General features: G+C 40.8%; 1 protein-coding gene across 5 annotated transcripts; it reads right to left on the reverse strand.

The window, feature by feature from the left end:
- Positions 1-2,306: 2,306 nt before the first annotated feature.
- Positions 2,307-18,262, reverse strand: pdxdc1 (pyridoxal-dependent decarboxylase domain containing 1). Of its 5 annotated transcripts, none has more exons than XM_010874342.3 (24): positions 17,776-18,262; positions 16,479-16,555; positions 16,236-16,304; positions 16,064-16,141; positions 15,795-15,941; positions 15,516-15,705; positions 15,307-15,375; positions 15,151-15,229; positions 13,066-13,150; positions 12,854-12,902; positions 12,633-12,734; positions 12,418-12,543; positions 12,259-12,309; positions 10,721-10,801; positions 9,227-9,287; positions 8,662-8,732; positions 8,468-8,573; positions 8,035-8,206; positions 5,675-5,793; positions 5,437-5,558; positions 4,854-4,946; positions 4,376-4,472; positions 4,047-4,145; positions 2,307-3,700 (listed from the first exon to the last, which is right to left on the reverse strand). In XM_010874342.3, exons 1-24 carry the CDS (start codon positions 17,794-17,796, stop codon positions 3,363-3,365), a joined length of 2,502 nt encoding a protein of 833 aa, XP_010872644.1. In that variant the 5' UTR covers positions 17,797-18,262; the 3' UTR covers positions 2,307-3,362. The 5 variants fall into 5 exon arrangements, with proteins under 5 accessions (XP_010872644.1, XP_010872643.1, XP_019906760.1 ...); XM_010874341.3 differs by having other exon boundaries at positions 15,795-15,944; positions 17,776-18,261; XM_020051201.2 differs by lacking the exon at positions 17,776-18,262 and adding an exon at positions 17,688-17,708 and having other exon boundaries at positions 15,795-15,944.
- Positions 18,263-19,947: the final 1,685 nt, after the last annotated feature.

Below are 19,947 nucleotides of genomic sequence, written 5' to 3' on the forward strand. Positions count from 1 at the left end.
ACATTTCCATACACACGAGAAACACACGTTTTACGTCAACGTTCCTGACCTTTTCACACGTATAACATTTTTTTGTGCGGATTGGTAGCTGCAAACCGTTGGGCGGGACCCTCAAAGGCCGAAGTCATTGCTCCTATAAACATTTAAAATATACCAACAAAAAAAACCATCTACGTTCATATGTAGACGTTTTTCATAGGCCTGTGCCGTTGTGCATTCGTTATTTCCACATTCTAGGCCAATGCTGTCTTAGGACCCCTGTACACCGAGTAAAACAAGAGAGAATAGTGTCTTATTTTACATCATCACTCCCATTCCGCTTCAGTTTGCACTGGCATTTTGTACCACCAGGCACCAGCTAAGCCGAGTGTTTGGGACTGGAATTCTGTATGCAAGAACATCAGCTACCCATTTTTGGTTTCCACTATTCAGACTTTTTAATAGGCTACATTTGGAAACATATATACAAATATTTGGCTATACAATAAGTTGGCAAATTGATTTTTCCCCTCCCAACTTAAGTAATTAGAGCAGTGCAATTGTATTTGAGATTCTTTGTTATGATGTGAAAGTGAACTGAAAGTGATGCTATAAATATTAATGTAACTCACATTCATTCCCAAATGTATTATTACTTTCTTGTTCAAACCACAAGCAGCTCAGTCTGATATTTTTCTAAAACAGAAGGATATTGACTTGGATGAGACTAGTATAATGACAGAAATACTTACTTATAAAATTACAGACATGGCAAATACACATGGGTTTAAGATTACTGATGTAGAAATGTGCACGCATTTACACAATTACATTTACTAATTTACCAGAGTAAAACAAATCCAATGCAAATACAGGATCTGATCAAAATTGCCTGTTAAATGTTGTACATCCCTCTACCAAAATTGCCTACACCTAAAGATTGGCCAACCAAGAACTTTCCAGTTTTTGTACTTAACATTTCCAAAAACACAACAAAAAGTCACTGATTGCAGAGATTATTCTGAATTAGACTGATGCAATGTAAATCTTTAGATTTGTTTTTGTTGTAATAAATATGCTTGAATAAATTTTCATTATTCTTAGTATTTTGAGCACAGAGCAATAAGGCTACATAGAAATTCAGTTTTCAATGAGGTGACATACCTATTCCAATGGTTGTGACAAGTAGAAATTCAAGGATAAATTAATAAAATTGATTTAAATTATAATTTCTATTTTAATTTTTTATTCATTGGTGACAATATGATAAAACACACATTTATATTCAGGAATCCCTGCAAATTATGACAAAACAATGGTTTTATTTAATATTTTATTAAAACTGATTGGAGCTGATACATCTTTCTATTCCATGAAAATAATTTGAAACAGTGCTTCAAAACATCTTTGAGAAACAGGCATTGAACTTCAGTGAGACTAGTACAGTCCTCCCAACCCCTAAGTCCCATTAACGCAGGCATTGAACCTCAGTGAGACTAGTGCATTACTTCAACCATCTACATCCCTGGTGTATCAAAAATAACTGTTCTAGTTAAACAACATATATTAAATAGCAGTTAATTTCTCCTTTCAAATTAGTGGATTATTGCACCAGAATTGCTGATTACGAGCAGAATAAAAAGTAACAAACATGTTTAAAACCTAAAATCAGAATATCATTGAAAGTAAGGTGATAATAACAAAGCCATAAAACATAACATATTCCAACATACAACAGATGAAATTATATCATAACATTGAATTATGATAATTTATGACATTAAACTACTATGGCAATAGTTTATGACAATAGTAAATGACTATTCTAACTTCATTTAATTCTGTTTATGCTTTGGATAGATTTTTTTTTAAATGGCACAGTGCTGTACAGTAGATGCAAAAGCAATTTTTTAAAATTCATTTCATTTTGAATCATGTCATTAGACAAGGTCATTAAGCTTCTCCCAAATGTCTTGTCTATATAGCAGAACTACGACAGCTCAACAAAGATGTAACACCTATCACTTCAATGTTTAGCCCATAACAGTTAACATGTTCCCTTAGAAGACAATGGTACAGTAGGAACAAAGAACTGGATCCTTTGTAAAGAGCTTAGAGAACCTTTTTGAAATGGAATTGTAATGGAAGATCGTTGTCGTATTAAGTCAGAAATCATAATTCCTCATCAAAGCAGTAAAACAATTTATTTTAATTTTAAATTATGAACAAGACAATAAATTAGTTTAAAAGGTTGTGACAGTATTTTTAAATAGGGTAGTGCCATAATAATGGATAGAACAAGTGCTGATTTTCTTGTTTTATCTTTCTTCTTTTAAACAACCCTACATCAAGCCAGCCTATCTGACCTGAAAATAAGCAATCATCAGTCCCGGCATTATAACAGTTACAACTGACTTATTCATAATACACATCTCAACATACAGCATTGAAACTAAGTATCTTGGCAAAGAAAGAAAATATTTCCCTAAAAAATAAAAATAAAATGTTAAACCAACTTTGGACGTAAGGCAATGTAAGCCCCAAAGACTGTTAGTCCCTTATTGACGACATTCATAAAACAGTACACACACACAGACTTCAACCTGTGTAGGGTGGTTATTTGACAAACTGTGGAGGGACTGTCAGGGTAGTGTACATGGAAGTGTTTGAAGGTCAGAACGAAGTGTGTGTTCTTTGTTGTTCAATTCAGTTTGCCTTCATTTATTTTTTTACTGTTCATGACACGGAGTGGATAGAAATACAAGGTTTGTGTACAGACCAGATAATATAAAATGTTATTATTTCCAGTGTAAGTCACATGTTACTTGGCTTGCATATAAGCTGCTTTACCTTCGGGCCATGATGAGAGACTGGAGGAGTAGAATGGAGGCTTTGACCCAGAAAGTCCACAGACTACCCTCCTTTGACCCTAGGCCCTGAAGTATTTTCTTCTTAACCAGAGTCCCTAGGTTGTACAGGGCACACATGGGTCAACTTAAATATGTATTAACCCACTGCAGGACAGAGTACTTTGAAAGTCAGAGATGATCTCTGGACTACCGTGGAAAGAACTCAATGTCCCTAAGGCTGGATTCCTTTCTGAAATCCTGTTCCCTTTCCTTTGCTCCTGACCTCTTCCGTTCACAGTCCTCAAGTGACTGAAAAGAAAGACTAAAGAAGATAATGACAATAGCACGCTTTACCCTTTTGGTAGGCAAAGTAATGCTTTTGCAATCCCTTCAATCTCTTATCCTGTCTATAGTCCCTTCAGATCTACAAGGCTCAAGAGGTAAGGGAAAGATTTCTGAAGTGAATGAATCGCTGCTCTACAACACTTGCTAGACTGGTCTGGTTCTTTTTCAGACCCTGTCCTGGTTGCCGTCTTATCTGCCTGTCTCATCCTCCTGGGACTCCTCTATGGTCTGTTGGCCCTCAGGTTGTATCTTCTCCATACCCCTTTCCTCCGTCCCCATCTGCCCATCTTCCTGCTGCCCAGCCTCAGGTTGAGCTAGAACTTGGGAGGTCAGTGGATTGACCTCCTGACCTTGTGGCACTTGAGGCCTCTCAAGGGCCTCAGACGTCACCTCATCCGGCTGTAGGACACAAGGTGGGGTGGGTGCGGAGGGTGAATGGACCCCTTCCTTGGAGAGATCTTCAGCTTGGCCCACAGAGCTGGTCTCACTGTGGGAGTCAGAGCCACCGCGTCGAAACAGCCTCTGACCTGCACGTGGAGGAAGCAACGATGAAGAGCAAAGAGTCAGAAGGCATGGTGGGAGGCATTGTAAGCAGGAGTTTTGTTGTGTCATTGCACTCCCTGAGGCAAGTTCAAGGCCTGCAAGCTCAATGAGATTGTTAGTCGAGGCAGTTTGACCTCATACACCTTAATCTGACTTCCTGGTTGCACATGCAGTGTGGAAATAAGCAGAATGGCTTGGTGTGGAGGCCTAAGATGAAGGCATGCAGCAATCTTCAACTCTCCTGTTGGGAGTTGCTGTGATGATAAGGTTTTAGGTACAATTGTATATTACAAGAATATCCCCCATTCTATAGATTCTGTGTGGAAATACCTGGCAGTCTTTTGGAAGAGAAGGTTGGGGTTTCTGGTGATGCTACAACACCTGTCTGGGCCTTCATTGAGTAGGTGGGCTCTGTGGAGTCCAGGGAACCTTTGAGAAACACACAAACAATTTTTTTAATCCAAAATGCTATTTTCCCAAACTATAAACACTAATCTTAACCGTAGCAGAATCCCAAACCCTAAAATGATCCCATAAGCTTACAAAAACCTTTTGAAAAGAATGGACTTACCAGCATATTTCAGGATTTCATGTTATGGTACAGGACATTTTGGCCGTAGAAACGCAAGGGAAATTAGTAAACACACACACACACATACCTGCAGCCAGGTTAAATGTCCTGCCCTTCACAGTGCTCTGGAATGGAGAGAACCAGTTCAACACTGAGCCAACCAGAGGAATCTGTCTCAACACACCCTGGGAAAGAGATGGTGCAAAACAATAATCAGTCCATAAAATCAGCCTGTATTTAAAGTATAGAATACACAACCACGTTTGTTTGTCTTTTCTTTTGGAGACCTCAGATCTAACGCAAATCCTATTCTCTAACCTGAAACCTAAATAACCTAAACTTTATACCTGAACTTAACCTAGGCCTACCACTCAACTCTAAACCTAACTGGCAGTGCCCAAACCTACAAGTAACCACAATCCTATCACTATGCCCAATGGTACATTTGTCTCTAAACCTAACATGTATTTGTGAACATTTTGTGGGAACATGTTATTCAGGTTTTAATATCTTTGTGGGGTTATCAGGTCCCCACGTGTACACAAACGTGGAACCCATGCACAGACCTCCTCCATGAGTTTCTCTTCATTGGCTTTCTGGAGCTGCAGCTCTGCTTCCTGGATGCCTTTTCTCACCACCTCGGTCATGTTCTCTAATAGCTAGTGACAAGGTATGGCATAAAAAGATTCACAACCAAATATTTTCAATAAACATTTTCACAGATTTTTTGTTTACTCTTCCTTAGCTATGCATGATCTGGAATTGCAGCATTTAGAGCTCTGAAAAATCTGGTGTGAAATGCAAACTAACCCTGGCGGAAATTAATCCTGGACCTGTGTGAATCACAGGTCCAAGATCCAGGACAAGAGTACCAGGTATTGTGATGCCACAGCAAGAGTGGCATAGTACTTGTAAACAAGGTAGACAGCTAACATTATGTAGAATGTGCATCTCGCAAAATCTCATTCTGAAGCGCCTACTTTCAGGTCTTGCCAAAGTAGAACAGAATTAATCTCAAACACTTAAACCAGGGAACCAAATTCCACATGAAAACGACCCAAAACACATTGTTTAATAATGAAAAAACTATAATCCAGAAGAAACAACCATTTCGGCAGTAAACGCAAGAAAATGGAAAAAGAGAATTACCCTGCCACTCTCTTCCAAGTCCCTCCCCAGGGTGGCTATCATATCCACCAGCTCTGACACATCCAAATCCTCTGTTGCCATGCCAATAAATATGCAATCCTTCTCCGGTCCAAACTCTGGGCCTGAGGTTGAAAGAAAAGGGTAACGTTGGCAAAATCACAACCAGGTTTGAATATGTTCTTGGTATGTGTGTAAGATATCCAGATATAAAATGGCTGTTGACAGGTACAGTACTAACCAGTGGAGAAGATCAGGTCCGCATCCAGATCCCCTAGTTTCTTCAACAGCTCACTGTTGATCTTCTCTACCTCCTGCTGCCTCTTACCGTCGTCCAGCTCCTCACCCCTTGGCTCATATCTGAGTGGAGACACACAAATGATAGGTTTTAAGTGACATTGGTTTAAGCATAGAAATGATTTAACTATACAGAAATAGCCAGGTATTTTAGCGAATTATTGTGGTGAAAACATAAAAAAAAAAAAATTGAAACCCTCTCTCATTCTTGGAGTCTTATTGGCAAAAAAGGTGTCACAAATAACTACCCTTCTTTTTTTTTTACATTTATCCTGTTTGTTGTTACTGTACACTACCATTCAAAAGTTTCGGGTCACTTAAAAATCTCTTTGTTTTCGAAAAAGCAAATGTTTATGTCCAATAAAATAACATCAAATTGATCAGAAATACAGTGTAGACATTGGTAATTCTGGAAATGGCTGATTTTTAATACATAGGCGTACAGAAGCCCATTAGCAGCGACCATCATTCCTGTGCTTGATCAATTAGCCTTTTATAAGTTTATCATTATAAAAGGCTAATTGATCATTAGAAAACCCATTTGCAATTGTTAACATAGCTGAAAACTGTTCTGCTGATTAAAGAGAGCAATAAACTGGCCTTCTTTAGTCTAGTTGAGTATCTGGAGCATCACCAATTACAGGCTCAAAATAGCCAGTAACAAAGAACTTCCTTCTGAAAGTCTATTCTTGTCCTGAGAAATGAAGGCTCTTACATGCAAGGAATTGCCAAAAAACTGAAAGACCTCGTACAACTCTGTGTACTACTCCCTTCACAGAACAGCGCAAACTGGCTCTAAACAGAATAGAAAGGAGTGGGAGGCCCTGGTGCACTAGTGAGCAAGAGGACCAATGCAATGTGTCTAGTTTCAGAAAACATAGGTCCTCAACTGGCAGCTTCAATAAATAGTACTCGCAAAACACAAGTCTCAAAGTCAAGAGTGAAGAGGCAACTCCCGCATGCTGGCCTTCTAGGCAGAGTTGCAAATAAAAAGCCTTATCTCAGACCAACAAGAAGAAAAGATTAAGATGGGCAAAAGAACACAGACGCTGGTCAGAGGAAGGTTAGAAAAAGTGTTATGGACAGAAAAATCGAAGTTTGAGAAAAAAGACAAAAATATTTTTTCTAACCTGTATTTCCTTCTCATTTGGCTATATTTCCTATTCAAACTAATTTAATGTATGTTTTCATGGAAAACAAGGACATTTCAAAGTGATCCCAAACGTAATAATGTATACACTACCATATAATATATACGGTAGTGTATACATTTATAAAATCTTTCTGAAATGTTAACCCTGTTCTTACAAGGTGGTCCCTTATACACTCACCTAAAGGATTATTAGGAACACCATACTAATACTGTGTTTGACCCCCTTTTGGCACTAAGGGGCCTAAAGTGTGCCAAGAAAACATCCCCCACACCATTACACCACCACCACCAGCCTGCACAGTGGTAACAAGGCATGATGGATCCATGTTCTCATTCTGTTTACGCCAAATTCAGACTCTACCATCTGAATGTCTCAACAGAAATCGAGACTCATCAGACCAGGCAACATTATTCCAGTCTTCAACTGTCCAATTTTGGTGAGCTCATGCAAATTGTAGCCTCTTTTTCCTATTTGTAGTGGAGATGAGTGGTACCCGGTGGGGTCTTCTGCTGTTGTAGCCCATCCGCCTCAAGGTTGTGCATGTTGTGGCTTCACAAATGCTTTGCTGCATACCTTGGTTGTAACGAGTGGTTATTTCAGTCAAAGTTGCTCTTCTATCAGCTTGAATCAGTCGGCCCATTCTCAGCTGACCTCTAGCATCAATAAGGCATTTTCGCCTACAGGACTGCCACATACTGGATGTTTTTCCCTTTTCACACCATTCTTTGTAAACCCTAGAAATGGTTGTGCGTGAAAATCCCAGTAACTGAGCAGATTGTGAAATACTCAGACCGGCCCGTCTGGCACCAACAACCATGCCACGCTCAAAATTGCTTAAATCACCTTTCTTTCCCATTCTGACATTCAGTTTGGAGTTCAGGAGATTGTCTTGACCAGGACCACACCCCTAAATGCATTGAAGCAACTGCCATGTGGATTGGTTGATTAGATAATTGCATTAATGAGAAATTGAACAGGTGTTCCTAATAATCCTTTAGGTGAGTGTAGAATGGCCTAGGGTGGTCTAACAGTACTGCCACCAAAAAAATTGAAATCTTTCCTTTCTTATAAAGCTTAGAAATATCAGGAAAAAATACCAGAATGTAAAATAAATCCCCACTAATACTGAACGAAAACAGATTTGTCCTACCTGACGGCTCCCAGGCCAGGCCAGCTGAGGTCCTGTATGTAACTGAGGGCAGAGTGGCGGTACACTTCCTCCCTGAAGTCCTGTCTGAGACGCAGTGTACAGCTTAGAATGGGAACAAGCTCCGTCAACTGCTCCACGAGGAGATCCACATCACAACACTGGGTCCTTAGGACTGGGAGAGGAGAGGTCAGTCAACAGTTACAGTGCCAATATTCCAAGAGGTATGCCTGAATAACATCCACTATAGCAAATTGGATCATGTGTCCTTCATTTACTGTACAGATGAGTGTCTTATAAGAGGACGTTTCATTTACAGGTGAGGGTATTATCATTAAATGTTTCATTTACAGACGAGTGTGTGTCTAAAATGTGAACACTGGTTATACAGCCGAGCAGGTGTTTGTCGTTTTTATTTTGCAGGTGAGTATTTTACCTGCAGCGGTCATGAGAGGGGAGAACCGGACACAGGTGCCCTCCTCCTCCAGCTCCACTACGTCTACCCCACTGGCGGGAACCAGCTGTGCCAACCGCTCACCTAGCTGCAGGCAGTCAATAAATACATGTTCATTAAATCTATCATCTGTCCATCTCTATCATCTCCCTCATTATGTGTATACAAATACTCACCCATCTGTTCAGAGTATCTATCACTTCTCTCTCCCCAGCAAAGTAGCCCTCCATAGAGCCACCACTGGATGCTGAGTAAGAGGAAAGTAAGGGAGCGGGGTTAGCAATAATACCTACTATAAGCTACATATAACCTCTTTCCCAGGCTATAGCGCACAGCACATACAAGCTGCATCAAGTCAGGGCAGTATTGGTTAAAAAAGCAGAGGTCAGCAGGCTCAGCCGTCTCACAACATTACAACATGGCCATTAGTTCTTAACTACACAAGACACAGGGGGGGAAGGAGTTATTGGACATAATTGGTTGGTAGACTAAGCCAATTAAGAAATTGTCTTTCTGGCTAGGAATATCTCACAACATACTCATTAGCTAATGAAGGCAAAGACTGAGGCTCTGTTCCACCAAACCTTCTGTGCATTTGGGCAGGTGTCTTAGAACGAGATTATATATAATGACCTGTCCATGCCAAATTAAAACGCACTGTACATGCAGCTGAATGGGAGTTCTGGAGCAGTTGTGAGAAATCTATAGAAATAGGAAGACAAACATTAATTGCTAACTCACCTGCACTGGTCTCTTGGGAGAACCTAAACACCACTACTGGAGAGTTGACCTCATCCTCTACCTGTAGCAAAGTACAGGTTAGTCAGAAACACACACACACACACACACACACACACACACACACACACACACACACACACACACACACACACACACACACACACACACACACACACACACACACACACACACACACACACACACACACACACACACACACCTGGGGTTTCCCAAGTCCAAGTATATAAAATATGACTTCTAAAGAATCTCTAGTTGACTTTACCATGCAAACAGGTGTACGTTAAGGCTCTGTTCCAAACAGAACACTTATTTCCTACACTGTGCACTCTGATGAAAAACAGTGCATTAGATAAAGGAACTGGGTGCCATTTGGGAAGCAACCTGTGAGAATGGCCTGAGAAGATGTAATGTGATGGTATGAACATGCCTGGGTTTGGGACACATTCTTTTTAAGCAGTCAACTGGTCTGAAAGGGGACTGCTCATAAATTATCTTGGAGAGGTTTACTGCAGCATTTGGCCACTCCTTGCACCAACAGTGCTTAGTGTTTTGATGGGCTACTGTAAATGTCCATTTAAACATAAAATCATGCAATCAGGTGATAATATGGTAAAGGTTCAATGTCGGGGTGTAAATGTTTGACCTTCCTGGGTTTTTCCAAATGTTTTGTTTGCACAGAACCTCACACCAAACATCCACTACTCTCTCCTTTACTCTGGCAAGCCAACAGTAAGTCGTTTCCTCTGCCTGACCAACCAAATTAGGTTGGATTGATTAAAGTGAAATTTTTACTGGTTCACCCTAATTCAAGGTAATTACAGCGTATTAGAGTAAAGTTCATCTCTGATGATACCTGGGTCAAAATTCAACGCAAGTCATCAAGCTTCAGCGAAGCAGAGATGGTGGCCAAGTATGGGTATTAGCGTTCTTGAAAGTGGCTGTCGCAAAATAAGTCTGTAAAACAACTGCAGTGGGTGTTACAGTAGCAATCTGGGTCACCTTAAACAGCAGGTTATGAAAACTACTGCAGTAGGTTAGAATCATGTGGCATGTTAATGTGTCAGATTAGGAGAATGAGGCTAGGGCTAGGAAAAGGGTCAACGTTATGCTAAGCTAACATCCTGTAAGAGTTTTTGACTCTGCAGGCAACCAAAGTTGCCGGTCAAAACAAGTCGAGTAGCAACACATTGGTCCTATTAGCGGACTCACTTCGCATACATGCAGTTCTGTTCATTAACTCAGTTTTGCAACAGCCACTTTCTTTCTAATGTCATGTGTGCTTGTACCCATGACCACTGGTAGGTATGGGGGGCGGGGGGCCCAATGAAAACCCTTGATTTGAGAGTCTCAAATAGAGTTCCTCTTAAAGCATCTGGGTGGATAAACATGGTTGGGATGGAGTGAAACAGAAAATGGGGGAAGGAGGCGGCACAGAAGGGAGCAGGCAGGGGGCAGAGGGTTGGTCCCACCTACAATAGAGAGAATGAGAGAGCCCAGCACGTCCCGTAGAGAGCCCCCTGAGATGGGCGGGATCGGGGAGAGAGACATCACACCCTGTAATCAAGGCAACCCAACAGCTTACTAACTACAGTATACAAACAGCACATGACAATCACTACAACTGGAGGTAGTCAAAACCCAGACCAGCCTAGCATAGTTACAGTTATGTGGAAAAGTGTGTTCAGCCCCTGGAATGTTCTTTGGTAATATATTCACTTCAACACTACTGACAAATAAAGCTAAGTTAACAACTGACACTGACATTATACTCTGCAAAAATATATAAAATAATAAAATAAAAAATACTACATAAATATTACACCCCTAGCTACAATAGCCATTCTTGCCCCATTTGGTGGTAATAAATTTGTGTAGCAATTCCCCATCTATCAGTGTCTTACATCAACTGGGAGAAATTTTAGACCACTCTTCTTTACAATACTGCTTCAAGGTCACAATATTTCCATAATTCAAAGGCAGTGTTTAATTTTCATAATGTCTAACACTGCAGCTCTTGACTCATCCATCCAGAGCACATTGACCCAGCAATTTTGGTCTTCACCCAGTTGTTGGCAAGTAGTGTCTTGATATTATTTTGCGAGACCAGACACTTGAAAATCACTTGATGCTACCTTGGAGTTCTTAGAGACTTTTATGAGCATCTTTCGGTCAGCTCTTGGGCAGAATTTGTAGGGACGACTGGTTTTGTGTAGATTCATATTTACAGATGACACAGTGTATTGATGGACTCACTGTCACCAATGCTCAGTTTCATTACGATGATCAAATATTCAAAGAGATATATCTCAGAGCCAGGCATATGTTTATGACTATGGCATAAAACACATCAGATATCCTCCTCTTAAATGATGAATGGAAATAGATTTTGCTGTGGGTGTGTGAATAATATTGAATTGTTGTCTTAGTTTCTTGAAATGCAGCATTTCACATTTACATACGTCAATATTTTTGTATAAAGTATTAAAGAATACTTGTGCCGCTACATCATTTTGTATTGTTAATCTTCCATCACACAGGTTTATTTGTTGGTGGTGAAAAAATGACAGGATAGAAAAAAAACATTCTGGGATAATAATACCATAATTGTTTTTAAGCAATACAAATCCCATGCGAATGATAAAACATTTTCAGTGCGCTGTTTTTCGTTGCTCCGTTAACTAAAGAGAAGGCTCATTTTGCTCCCATAGTTATATTTTTAAGCAATTTGAATTAATATAAATGTTACGTTTGAAAACATCTCCAACTTAAACCCACAAAATCTACCATAATGTCAGACTGTAAAACACATTCAAATGGGCTACACTTTAGAGTACCTAATTATCCAAGCTGATTGAGGTGGAGGATGTACAACAAGCAGCCTATTGTTATTATTCTGCTTTGAGTAGGTAAATATGTTATATACAGTATAGTTAATGTTCTCAGCATAAAAAGGCCTTTATAGGTCTCTTAGAGATCTCAAAGATAAAATATGCTGGCTAGCGATTACCTACCGATGTCTTTATGGAAGCCAGAGTCTTCAGTTTCTCCAGAAGCTGTTGACTCTACAGACAAAGGTGAAACCAGATAGGTCCGTTTGTTAGCAGTAATGTAACAAAAATAAAACACGGTGCCAACCAGCTGCTAACCAAAATGCTAAACACTGTACTCACCAGTTCGGCAGCGTGTCTGATCTTTTCCACAATGCCGTCATGGCCGAGGTACTGCAGGGAGAGCCAAAGCGGAAGGGCACGTAGCTTCTCTACAGGCTGACTGGAGGTCAAACCCGCGGCCAGAGTCTGAGACAGGATGGAAAACAGACAGGGAGGTAAGAGATAGAGGACAGACAAGAGACACATAGGCACCAGAAGACAGACATGTCACACACCAGGGCTGGGTCGTCATGTCTGTAGAGGGTGACAGCAGGGACAGCGGGCAGACCCAGCCACGGACCCAGGGTCAGGGTAATACTGTCGCTCCTGGAGGCCGCCTGGGGAAGACACAACGAAGGCATGTTAACCTTTTCAACTGCTGCTTTACTTTCAAGTCAAAACTAGGTTGAGGGGACTAAGACTGTTCTAGGGGTGGGAGGGTATATCCTGTAAGTACCATCACCGGAGATGAGACCTGTCCCAGAGCCAGGGTGGCTAAGTTGACCCTGAGGGAGAGACAAAACAATACAAAAGCGTCAATAAACAACTCCGCAATATGCTGTTAGACATAATAGAAACCGCAGTTTGGATCCTGGTTGCTGACTGGCTAAAAGACGTGTTTTACGGCTTAATTTGCTGTATATTACTAGTATGTGTGAGGTTGCCTACCCTTCCACATGGAGCCACATGCCATACTGTTCACACAACTCCTTAAGACGACCCAGCTTATCGGTGTGGCCAGCCCAAGGGGTGCCTGAGAAGAAAAGGCAGTGAACACAAGTCACTTCGACGCGGTCACTCTGAGTCAATACTACAGTGAAGTGAAGGTGAACACAATAACATGGTGATTTAATGTCTTTGGCCAGGTAAAAGACGTGCAGTTGGCACTTTCTCTGGATCTTCACTTAGCCACAGTGAAAGATCAAGAATTTCCCATAGCTTCTGCTTTTGTTGACTACATTCTACGATGTGCTTCTAACAGGTATGAGAAGGGTTTTGGGGGAAATTCTATTTATCCATCAACTTATCCTATTATAAAAAGAAGAGTCAGAGTGCAGTATAAATGCAGTATAAATGCATTGTAAAAAATACTGCATTCAAAGTGCAGTACAAATGCAGTATAAATGCATTGTAAAAAATACTGCAGTCAAAGTGCAGTATAAATGCATTGTAAAAAATACTGCAGTCAAAGTGCAGTATAAATGCATTGTAAAAAATACTGCAGTCAAAGTGCAATTATAAATGCAGTGTGTTGTAAATAATGCAACCAAAATGTTCCTCATAGTAAATGTGCTGCAATAACTACATCCAAAATATCCCATTTGACTGTTGACAAAACTGCAATTTGCTTCATATACACCATTAGAGTGATCAAACTCATGCACATGAGACGTGGGCACCATAGCTGTTAAGAATTTCCATACTGTAATAGGTTTGCATTTTAAAGACAATAATAGCAAAACAGGTGTGGCGTTGATTAGATAGTAACCGAGTGTGTCTGATACATGGGAAATGTATTTAGGACAGTTGCCTGTGAATCAAGTGGCTGCATGATCACCTTTTCCACATGTAATGTGACCTATAATTTGAAAAATTCAATTGAAAAACAAACTGAAATCTTTGAGGGGGAAAATTAAAAATAAAAACCTTACAATAACCTGGTTGCATGAGTGTGGCTGTGTTCAGAATTAACCAACCACATTCAAACTCATGAATCCAGACCTGAATCCAATTGAACATCTGTGGGGTGATCTGAAGAGGGCTGTGCACAGGAGATGTCCTCGCAACCTGACAGATTTGGAGCGCTTTTGCAAAGAAGAGTGGGCAAATATTGCCACGTCAAAATGAGCCATGCTAATAGACTCCTACCCAAAAAGACTGAGTACTGTAATAAAATCAAAAGGTGCTTCAACAAAGTATTAATTTAAGGGTTTGCACACTTATGTAACACACAATTATTGTGATTTATTTATTTTTTCACAAAGATTTCAGTTTGTTTTTCAAACGAATTGTTCACATTATAGGTCACATTAAAGGTGGAAAAAGTTCTGACTTTATCTGTGATTTATCTGTCTCATTCTTTTACATCACAAGAACCTGGCATTTTAACAGGGGTGTGTAGACCTTTTATATCCACTGTAGGTTGCCATGTTAATGTTGCAGCCATAAACTGCTTTTGTCAATGTCATAACTGACAGCTCCTCATTATTGGGGATTTCAGCTGGGTGGACACACACTGGCTGATTCAGTCCTTCACCCTCTCTCCCCCCCTTTATCTAGGAAAACCTTCAAATCTATGAGCAATCTTAGACCAGTGGGTCCTATGCGGAATGATACTAGTAAAACCAGTATAACCAGAATTATCATTCACAATTGGTACTTGTTGTTTAACGTTACGTTATACTCCGCATTCTGCTTATACATTTGTTTTTGTTATGGAGAACATTGCGTTCATTGTCATATTGCAGACATTTATTGAGCTTTGATTACAATAAACGAGCACAAAACATTATGGACTAAAGAGCCAGAGAATGTTGGATCTTAAGCCATGGCCCAAGAAAACTATGGTTTAAAATGTAGACACTATGTAATCTTAAGAGTGTCACGCTGTGTCAATATGAGTTTGTTTGCCAAGTTTGGCAATAACCACACAAACCAGCTTTGGAAAAAATAAAACACTCAAAGAATAGATGTGTGACCTAAGCTACATATATGAAAACATTTCTTATAATGTTGATCAAGTTCTTCACAGACCTGCGTTGGCTATCAACAGTAGTGGAAGCTTTCCAGTTTCCATGTCTTCTTTGATTAGCTTGTCCAGCAGGGCAACATCCTACCAGAGGAAAATGTTCTTTAGTAGCTTCTACAGAAACACCCCCGCATTGAAACGTAGTACAGACACTGTCTTACCATTTGGTGCTGGGACCCAAACATGGTATTACAGGGGACAGTGCACAGGCTGGATAAAGGCAGACCCAACTGAGCAACAAAGACAGAGAGAAAGATGTTCTAACCAAAAGGCCTTACCATAAGCACAGAAATATCAGCAGTTACAGTAACAGATTATCAATGTGTGTGTCATACACAGAGTGTGTTTACACACCCGCATATCATACTACCTGACAACAAAGGTGCTGTCCTAGGCCGGGCCTGCAGGTGGCACTCTGGTAGATGACCGGCTGTCTGGAATTGAGCGCGGTGAAGCCCTCGGTGGTGTAGTCCTCGTAGCGTGCGTTGATGACCAGCCGACACACCTTCAGCAGCCCCTCACGGTCATCCTCGTGGTAGTATGCTGAGCCATTTTCATACCTGACAAGAAATCCAGACCACAATGCACCCGAATCCGCCAGCGCGCATTTCAACGACAGACGCACGTGCACACAAAAACAGCCACCCACCTAAAGAGTCTGGACAGCCAGAGTGTTGTGTCTGATGCGATGCGTGTGGTCAGCTTTCTGAGGCGGTCCTTGTCCAACACAGAGATGAAGGCTGCCAGGCTGTGTCCTAGCAATGCCATGTGACCCTGCTCTCCAACGTTCTGCATCCTACTGGGGTGGAAAGGTAAACAGGAAGTCGGTTATAACGCTGTTATAACTGATATAATGCATTATATAAGACGCCCTTTGACGTTTCGCTCTCAGCAGTGGTTTTCTAAGGTTGGACCTACCGATGGCTTGGCGTGTCTTCCTCTTCTTCATGCATGAGATTCTGAACCAGCTGGAGAATACTGGCCACATCCTGGCCACTGGAAGTTAGGGGGGGGGGGGGGGGGGGGAGTGCAATGTGTTGTTATTCACATCTATTTGTGTGTGTTTTCATATGCATGTTATATCACTCACTCTCTCTGTAGTGGTCCAGGGATACTACTCCTGCTGAACCGTCGTCTCTCTCCATCCGGCTCCGATGGCCTGAAGACGGAAAAAAGACAAAACAAACCAGACAGTATATCAGGTGTGTGTGTGTGTATATATATAAAACTGGATCAAAATACAATAGAAGACAAGTATCCTAAAAACAAAAGATATTTGAATACAGCCAGTACCAATATCCTGACAAACACACACCAATTCACAAAGTCTGACCTTTGGCCATCCTCAAAGATCTTCATGGCTTGGTTGAGGTTCTTGCCCATTTCAGCAAGGGTAGGGTCGACCATCATCTAGAGACAAACAGGTGAGGGATAATGATACAGGAGAAACACACTAAAGCAGCTGGAAGCCTCATTCCATGTCAGGGTTACAGAGAATCCTAGCCAGAGGCTAGGTGATAACACAGCTCATCTTTCAGTTCCTTCCCCCCTAACTCTCTCTCACACTAGGATCATTCCTCTTTCCTGTCCCACTGCACATTATGAGGCATATCAGTGGGCACTAAGGTCGACCTAAATCTCATTGTTTCACATCAGTCAAATATATTAGGAAGAAGAATCAGACCCAACCCTTATCTAACTCATCTCACTGGCAATCCCAGGTGACTGGAAAAGCAGTTGAAAGCAAATGCAATCAAACTTTATTCATTCCCAGTGTTGCCTCAAGGTACTTCTATCTAAAACGATAGTGGGTTATTTTATGAATACACCAGAGTTGAATTACCTGGCTGATTTAATTGAGTATATGTACTCAATAAATTAGAGTACATGTAATATAAGACATTCTAAACTAGGTTCAAAACCTGATTGCTGATTGGCTCATAACCATGTTATATGAGAAGTGTAATTTGTTTATAATTAGCAATAGGGCATCTCTGGAATTTGTGGTATATTACCAATATGCCATAGTAAAATACTGTGTCCAGGTTTGTGCCCATGAACAGCTCTAAGCCTTGGTATATTGGTTGTATACGACACCCCCTCATGCCTTTTTGCTTAATTAATTATACCCTGATTAATGTACTCCTTGGAAGAAAATACACTAGGCTTTCAGTCAATGTTAATGTAACACTGAGAACACTATAACTACTGTATAGTTTCTCACCACATATGAACGGCCTCACTCCATTATAATAACACGTTAGTACAAATCCGTCTGTCAATAACATCCCGTTGTGAAGAAAAGGCACCAGCTAAGTTTCAGAGGATGACACCGGATTCTTTACTAACCAGTCGGCTAGCTAGCCTTGACCTGCTGTGACCCTCCAGAGCTTCGTCATTACAATAAGCTTCTTGTTGTAGCTATGTGACGAAGTCAGCCAAGAGGAATGACAACACAAGGTCATGCACCGGTTAAATGCATTGCATTCATGAAGAAAATAAATCTAGTTCTGCGCAATTCGTGGCAAGACTGCAGACTTACCGCTGTTGGTGCAGCGTGCTAGCCTAAGTAGCCCTAGCTGCGTGCCTGACGTTTGGACCGCATAAATGACAGCTTGTTATTTAGCTACCTTGTGAGGCGGTTGTTCCATATACCGCTGGAAATCAAGGCAGGGATTCGCCGCCTACCCTCTCCGTGGACTCGGTATATGAAGGAGGAATAGTACAGTACAGTGTTGATAACTGGAACTGTCGTTGTCCTGCTATCTTTGCCTTGTAGAACTTCTGTAATTTTTACTTCCTGGACTGGCGGTCTGTCTCTCTATTCCACGCTGGCAGAGCTGACGTATCGCAACTCTGGCTCCAGCCACTCCTTTCTGGCCACACCAGAAACCGTAACCTTAAGGTTACAGGAACTGTAACAGGAACTCAGACCATTTGCAAACACAGCCAATTTCTTTCTTGACAAACTGGACCACATTCAGATGCAAAAGGTTGACTGACGTTACATATAGAAATTATTTAAATAAAACAGTCAATTCCAAATTATTAATGTAGCAGAGCCATGTTTCTTCTACATACCGCATTTCTGTCTGCATGTTTTAGAACGTAAAAACGTACTGAACGCAAGTCAGGGTTAAAGCCTAACCACGCCACACTTGAGTCATGGGCGTATTCCAGCGTCATACGTCCATATCATTGGTCATGATCGGATTTATTCCGCCTACTCGTTGGGTAATAGAGCGTTCATTCATTTCCCTCACTGATTTCCCCACGTTCCAACAATAATGACGGTTATAACGTTGAACTTTATGTGGCTGTAGCAATTACTTTCAATGAACATATGGCCTTTTACTATTTCTTAAAATAAAATCGTGGGGAAACAGTTTGTATGATTTAGTGCAACTGTAATGTTTGTCCAAGTGCAATTTCAATGGCCTTGAAACTGTTCAGGTGAAACAAATGAAACAGTTTTTGAAACTGAGAATAGGAATATGTGCAAGAATATAAACCTCCATATTCTCCTTTGATATGCGTACTAAGGGAACATGTCGGCTTTTAGAAGTCACGGCAGTAACAATGATTTTCAGACTTGCAAGCTCTGAAGTGTAATTTCCATGCTGAACAGTGGCTCGGAGTGGCTCTCAATTTACTTTATGCACACTTGGCACTGATTCTGTAGTTTCAAGTCCAATTTTTTCTGCTCACTAATCAAGTTCTCAACTCAGAGAACTCTTCTCTGCAGTGCATCATCTTGCTTGTGTGTGCGAGCCATTCTGCACATGCACAACAGGATCTCTGCTGGCGAGAAGTTCCCTGCTCTCTTGAAAATCAACCCTATTATTGAAAAACAAATAACCCTATTACAGAAAAACATAATGCATTGCATATGTTTGGTTATGCATGGTAATTCATTTGAATGACATGTTCACTGACCATTGTTAGGTTGTAGTTGAAAAGTGTGTCCAGATTTCTCATAGTTCTGTCCCAGTTGTTGGCAGCTGTCAGATGCATGGTGCTCATAACACAAACATTCTTTCTCGCCTCGGTGAGTGCTGTTTTGCTATTGTTATGGTTTGTTGCTGTGAACAGCTGCTATTCAGGTTCCTTATTTTTAGCAAACGCAGGGAGCTCTTTTCGTTTTGTTCTTAGTTCCAACTAGGCTTGAGTTATTTGCAAGCAACTTATTTTTCCATTGGGAAGAATTTGTCCATGGTAAAATGTACTCCCTTATCATGAGTACATGCACTGGCACAGAACTTGAACACATAAAATTGTCTTTTAAGGCCAAACCGGTTTTGAACCAGGTGGAAGCCCCACATTCCAAGCTGTGATCAAAAACCTTGCTTACACCTGACCCTTGTAATTTAGTTTCACTCTTCACTGCGGCTCGAGTCACGTTAGGCCCTGAAAGTCTGGTACAATATTCCTTTTCTTTTGATTGGTCACTTTGTAAAAACTAGGGGGGACAGTTCATTTGCTCTGCTAAGTTGGATAGGCAGAACACTGAACAAGATGGCTGTGAGGCAGCTTTGGTCAAATAATATCCAGGGAATAACAAGCTACCTAGCCATCCATTCATGACTGAGCAAAGAACAAAACATGAAGCAGGAAATAAAACATGCATAGTATACACTCACCTAAAGGATTATTAGGAACACCTGTTCAATTTCTCATTAATGCAATTATCTAATCAACCAATCACATGGCAGTTGCTTCAATGCATTTAGGGGTGTTGTCCTGGTCAAGACAATCTCCTGAACTCCAAACTGAATTTCAGAATGGGAAAGAAAGGTGATTTA

This window comes from Esox lucius, chromosome 11, assembly GCF_011004845.1.
Source record: "Esox lucius isolate fEsoLuc1 chromosome 11, fEsoLuc1.pri, whole genome shotgun sequence".
Lineage (NCBI taxonomy): Eukaryota > Metazoa > Chordata > Actinopteri > Esociformes > Esocidae > Esox > Esox lucius.

Excerpts from the sequence above, each read along its gene's own strand:
- pdxdc1 (XM_010874341.3), bottom strand. The coding sequence starts at position 17,796 with ATGGAACAACCGCCTCACAAG. Across the intron at positions 15,376-15,515 it reads GACAGCACCTTTGTTGTCAG|TTGGGTCTGCCTTTATCCAG; the intron begins GTAGTATGATAT and ends TTTGTTGCTCAG. Across the intron at positions 15,230-15,306 it reads TTGGGTCCCAGCACCAAATG|GATGTTGCCCTGCTGGACAA; the intron begins GTAAGACAGTGT and ends TTCCTCTGGTAG.